The 6,227-nt window shown below is 35.1% G+C and overlaps 1 protein-coding gene across 1 annotated transcript in view; it reads left to right on the top strand.

Annotated features, from left to right (window-relative positions):
• LOC122790541 (extracellular calcium-sensing receptor-like) overlaps positions 1 to 3,363 on the top strand; it is a 557,593-nt gene extending 554,230 nt beyond the window's left edge. The window contains exon 6 of the mRNA XM_044058091.1: positions 2,462 to 3,363. Coding sequence (XP_043914026.1) covers positions 2,462 to 3,363 — 902 coding nt within the window. The remainder of the gene's footprint in view (positions 1 to 2,461) is intronic.
• Positions 3,364 to 6,227: the final 2,864 nt, after the last annotated feature.

The raw sequence follows: 6,227 nt of genomic DNA on the forward strand, positions 1-6,227 counted from the left end.
CTAGGATCAGAAAATAAATGTATGCACGCTGAATAGTAAAAAAAAATACAGACTTAATACTTACCTCCAGTGGAATGAACAGCTCCCAAAATGTCAGCATAGCTTCAGGAAATATGTGGAAGTGTAACAGAGAATAGGAATGTGAGTACTTCCAAGGCAAAGTGAAAAAATAATGATTTTCCCAGAAAGATAATGTACAGGTCATGCGGGACAAACTATGTGAAGAGGTACTGAGTCAGAAAAAACAATATAACACAATAATTTCTTAATAGAACATATAATATTGACAGAAGGGATAATATCATAGAAACTGTAGACCAAGTGAACAATTACAATGACGATCTGCTTCAGTTTTCTATATTTCTTTATATTTCTTCTTGGTGGTCAGTTTATTGTGACAAGGCATACTTTTTACAGTACAGTTTACAGTACAGTAACTTAATTTGAAGCAGTTGTAAAAATTAATATGTGTTGGTAAACGTACTTGTATACTTTATTATGTTTATATTAAATTTAGGTGAGGGCAGAAGAGGCCAATCATCATAAATATCCTGTCCTTTAAATGTATTTAATATTCTGTCTCCTCTATCGCCACATTCTGCCTACCTCTTCTCCACCTTTCCCATGCCCTCTTGAATGCCTTGATGCAGTCCCTATCACTCATTTCTGTAGTTCATCCCATGGATCTACAACATACTCCAAAATGTAATCACAGACAAATCTGTGGCAGAGATCCATGGAGTACTTAAATCTTAAAATCTAAAGCCTTTTCCCTTCCTTTTTATCTGTAATAAGCATGATTCCTTCATTTCTCTCATGACATGATCTAACAAGCCCATGTTATGTCTTCACTCTAACTCTTCTACTCTCTAGCTATATCCCTTCTTTCTATGGCACGTAACATGCTAATGCCACTTCTCTGGACTCCATTCAACAAATCTGATGTCCTTCTCCTTTTATGGCCTCCAGAGCTGAACAAAGTATATAAGGTACAGCATGCCTGACATTGTTGTCAATGTGAAAAATATTTATTTTTGTAAGTAGCTTATTACTTAGTAGTGAACACATATGGATTCCTATGAGTTCAATGAAAATGCATTATGTCGAATGCGTTTTCGTCGACACATGTAGAGCGAACAGGCAAAACAGCGAAGCAGCTGTTCAACGAAATTTTTCCCTGGGAAAGAAGTCGCTTGACCACTTCATTGTTTTCCATGTTCTGAAGTGTAGTGTGGTCCCTTGTCCGGTATAGCTCCCGAGCGTGATTGTGCAACAGTTACTGACCTTAGGGTTAGGGTGCGGGTTAAGGTAAGTGCATATGTATGAAAGTGTTTACTATTGTATATTTTATGTTAAATGTATGGTTGAGTTCCGTGTGTATGTGTTTTCAGTTGTTTACTTTTGTTTTGGGGGGTAGAGTTAGGGTTAAGGTAAGTGTGTTTGGAACTGTTTATGTGAATGTGTGAGAGTTACTGACCTTAGGGTTAGGGTGCAGGTTAAGGTAAATGCATATGGTTTAAAATGTTTTTTTTTTTTTCATTAAATGTATGTTTGGGTTATGTGCATATGTGTATTTAGTGTTTACTGTTTTATGGGGGGTATAATTAGGATTGGGTATGTGTGCATGTGTTTAGAAGTGTGTAATGTGTTTTTTTTTTTTTTTTGCGAGGGTCGGAACAACGATTTCTTTCCCTAGGAAAGAAATTGCTGTTCTTCGGATTCGACATTTCAGCTTTCGCTAAAAATGTGTCGATGTAACAATTGTTCGCTGTTTTCAAACAAAACAGCAGCCTATGGTTAAACCACAACTACAAACAGAAAAATAAAATGAAAAAAACATCCAGGGAAAACAAAGCGTTCTGTTGTGCTTTTATTCCGACTTGCAGAACAACTCAGTGAAAAGCTGTTTTAAGCGTTCGATGTTGCAATATAGACCCACACATATACTAGAATAACCTTTTATTTATGTTATCATGGCTAACTACCACTTACAAATACAGACTTTTAAAACACAATATCTGCATACAGCAATGCTAAAGACAGAATGCAGAATACTGAAGACATCCTTAAATATGTATATTGCTTACCTCATAGTAAGATGGGCAAGGTAGAGAAAGGGAATAAAGCAGCCTAATAACCTTATTTGCTTTATTGTTTCATTTTTAAACTAACAGCAGCACTGTTATGCTTCAGATGAAGTACTGTCTAGTGAAAAATATTAACTTTAGCATATAAGAATGTATTTCTGAAAACGTCAGTTTACATAACATTCCTTTAAAATATTTCATTTCAGAAAAAAAATCTTGCAGTTTTCAATTATGCACTAAAGACAACATTAGTGAATACATTGACAGTAATATGCACTTTTAAAATCAGAGCTCATAAGTGATTTATTTTTTATTTACATGTTTGAGTTACATGAAATCAGCACCTCTGAGAAATACCTATTTTGTCTTCCTAGGCATAACTGACTGTCTAAAATGCCCTGATGAACTATGGCCAAACAGCAGAAGAGACAAATGCATTAGGAAAACAGTGGAATTTCTGGCATATGAAGATTCCTTAGGTTCAGTACTGACTTCAGCAACAACTGTTCTTATTTTACTTAACAGCTTTGTATGCATAACATTTGTTAAATTTCATCACACTCCTGTTGTCCGTGCAAACAATCGCAAGCTCAGCTACATTCTTTTGTTTGCACTTATGCTTTGCTTTCTATGTGCGTTTATATTCATTGGTCAGCCTGGAAACGTGACTTGTATCCTACGTCAGACCATGTTTGGCATTATTTTTACTCTCTGTGTCTCATGTGTGCTTGCAAAAACAATCATGGTTGTTATCGTTTTTAAGGCAACAAATCCACACAGCAATCTAAGAAAATGGCTTGGGTACAAGTTACCTTCAGGTATTATATTCTTTGGGACACTCATTCAGTTTGTGATTTGCATAATTTGGTTGATTTGTTTTCCACCTTCCCTGGAACACAATCTGAAAACCATAACTGGAAAAATCCTGATTGAATGCAATGATGGCTCATTATTTGCATTCTGGTGCATGCTGGGATACATAGGGATTTTGGCTAGTGTTAGTCTTGTGGTAGCCTTTCTAGCTAGGAAGTTGCCTGATGATTTCAATGAAGCTAAGTTCATATGCTTTAGCATGTTGGTGTTTGTCAGTGTCTGGTTATCCTTCATCCCAGCATACCTCAGTACCAAAGGAAAATACATGGTCGCCTTAGAGGTTTTTGCCATCTTGTCTTCAAGTGCTGGCTTAGAAGTTTGCATCTTCATCCCCAAGTGTTACATCATAATTTTCCGACCTGATCTGAATACAAGGAAAACAAATGTCAGCAAGCAGACTTAAGGCTGCTATCACTTTGACAGAGTTTGCATACTTATTCTTGGTTTCCAAAAGTAATTCACACATAATTGATTTACTAGACAGGAATTACTGAGGTTTCTCAAAAAAGCTATTTTTCTTCCATATATGGTACATTTTTTTCCAGATTTATAACATTCACTATCATGATATATAGTGAAGGTCAGAAATCAGCTGAAAAACTTTAGCAAAAAGCACATTTTGCAAGAGAGGAATATTCTCTTTTCATCACTATTATGCAATCTCAGAGTAGGTATTTTTAAGTTCAGGGTATTGGCTGGGGTCAACCTACAATTGGGGGTACAAGGGGCTTGTTCCCCTGCAAAAAAAGATTCTTTTAGATTTTTGACAAAAGTACTTTTGGCTAAACTTTTTTGGTGGTTTTGTGAATGATAGAACTGCAGTTGATCTATCACCATGAATCTGTAACATAATATGGAAATAATACTGCCATCTGTTCATACGTAATACTTAATTCTTGCATTATATAAATGTTACAATTAATTTGTCACATTAATATTGTCCTGGCTTTCTTTGACATTAAAAATGCAGGTAGAAATTTTAAAATCATTTTTGTGAAATGAGAAATTACTCAAATATGCTTCTGTTTATTTGTATATCTGAGACATTATAATCTTTTGAAAATCATTGCGAATCAAATATCATAAAACATGAGTAGCATATAGTCTCCCTTGGAGTTTTTGTACAATTTACAGGTATGACAAAGCACACATAGTATATACACCACAGAATGTAAGAAAAAAAAATAACACAGAAATGTGTTTAATGCAAATCTTGCCTGAAACGGATATGTAAGTGGAATACACTATGGTGCAAATGTCTTCATGTGTGTAAATGCATGTTTACTGGTCATGTTGTCAAAAATATATATGTTTTATTATCTTATCTACCCACTGTAAAAAATGTTTTTTAAGAGATTACAAAATGTTGCTTGCTGTTCATTAAGGAGCATGCCCTGAATCCAGGCAGTCAGAGAACAGAAATTAATTTTAGACAATAAATGACATATAACTTATTGCTTCAAAAACTGTATGCATCTGTAAAAAGTGCATAATAAAGGTGTGCATACTCATAATAAAGGACAATGATAATTAATAAGTTATCCAGATTAAAAATAAAAGTCTGCAGACAGGTGAAAGACTACTTTTAATATTTTGTGAAAGTTATTAAATATTCTGTAGCTAGAGTCATCATCTTAGGCTATCCCAAGTCTATGGTCTATCATCCTAATAAATACGTTGTTGTTTTTTTTTCTAGAAAGGATAAACAGGGGTGAGGAGCAATTTAGGAATTCAAATCAGCTCTGCTCATTGAAGTGCTGAAGTATGAAGCTGGGTTTGAGGGGACAGACCTGGGTGTTGCAGTTGTTAGGCAGACAAGAGGCAAGGTAAGTAGCTGCAGTGATTAGTCTGTACTGGGGTACAATTTAAGGGGGGTCTTGCAGTTAGTCCATCAAACAATAGAACCAAATTATTTACTAGCAACAAATGGGTTCAAGGAGAATGCATCACAATATAAGGATGTGGGTTCAAGGTGAATGCATCACAATATAAGGATGTGGGTTCAAGGTGAATGCAGCAGAATATAATCAAGAGTTGGCAAATAAAAACAGAAATCACATTAGAAAAGCAGTTTATAGCTTGCACATATTATGCTATACTGCCTAATGAGCAGGATTCAAAATAATTCACTTCACACTAAAGAAATTATTTAGTAACAAACTTTTATTTCTGTCACTAAACAGAAAACTAAATAAACTCTATGTAATCGAACAGTAAATTACACTAAAACAGAAAACTAAGTAAACTCTATTTAACTAAAATAAGAAATTAGACAATACATTTAAAAAAAAAGGTATGCATCACCAATAAAGAAAAAGATTCATCCTGTCTTCAGTCTTGACTGGGAAGTCCCATTGCAGTCAGGCAGGAGTTTTCATCGGGAAAAGAGTCATGGGCACTGCATCCACTCCACAGGTGAGGCTTCTGCCTGAGTGCAGGGAGCACCAGCTACATGTATAACTAAGTTGTTTACCACAAGTCATGAGAAACAGTACTTTTCCAGTGTAGGCTGGACCTAGATTATTCTGTGGTGTTGGCCACCCACCACAGAAGGAACAGCAGTTCCTGCCAAATACAATTATTTTGCAATTTTCAAGTGTTACACTGGAATATTCCAATAACTTTGCAAGTTTTAGTATTTTGCTGGAATATCCCAGCACATGTACACATACAAGACATATTTTGTAATCAAATGTAGTGACTTTGCTGAAATCACTAAACTGTTCTGGAACACAGGATCATCTCTCATGCCTGCTGACACTTCTAGAATATAGCATTACTTCATATGTCAAGGAAGAAATAAAGAAAAAAAGAGAATGTCGAGATATAGTGAGGCAACAGCCAAATAATCACACTCACTCAATGTACCCCTCTTTTGTACCATTTTTGTATCACATTCGGCCCCTTGACTATTGACTCACTTATATCCGGCATTCAAGACCGTATTTGCCTTTTTATAAACAAAATAAGTTAATCCACAATTCCAGAATGTTAATAGCATCAAAACAATCAGTAGAACTAATACTGGGTGAATTAACCAATTCAACAACTTGGTGCCGGATGCTGACCATCCGGTAAATATATCCCGCCAATTATGTACTGTATCAGACACTGTTTTCTTGGCTAATCTAACCAACTTATTCTATATAATAATACTTGTCATTTCTTGATGTAAAATACTATGATTTACTGCCTGTAAATGTTTTTCAAGATGTTGTGTATTGTTCAATACTTTCTGCAAACAATTCAGGTTGAAAGTCAAGTTAT

The sequence above is a fragment of the Protopterus annectens genome, chromosome 16.part0 (assembly GCF_019279795.1).
Source record: "Protopterus annectens isolate FY-2018-M chromosome 16.part0, PAN1.0, whole genome shotgun sequence".
Taxonomy (NCBI): Eukaryota; Metazoa; Chordata; order Ceratodontiformes; family Protopteridae; genus Protopterus; species Protopterus annectens.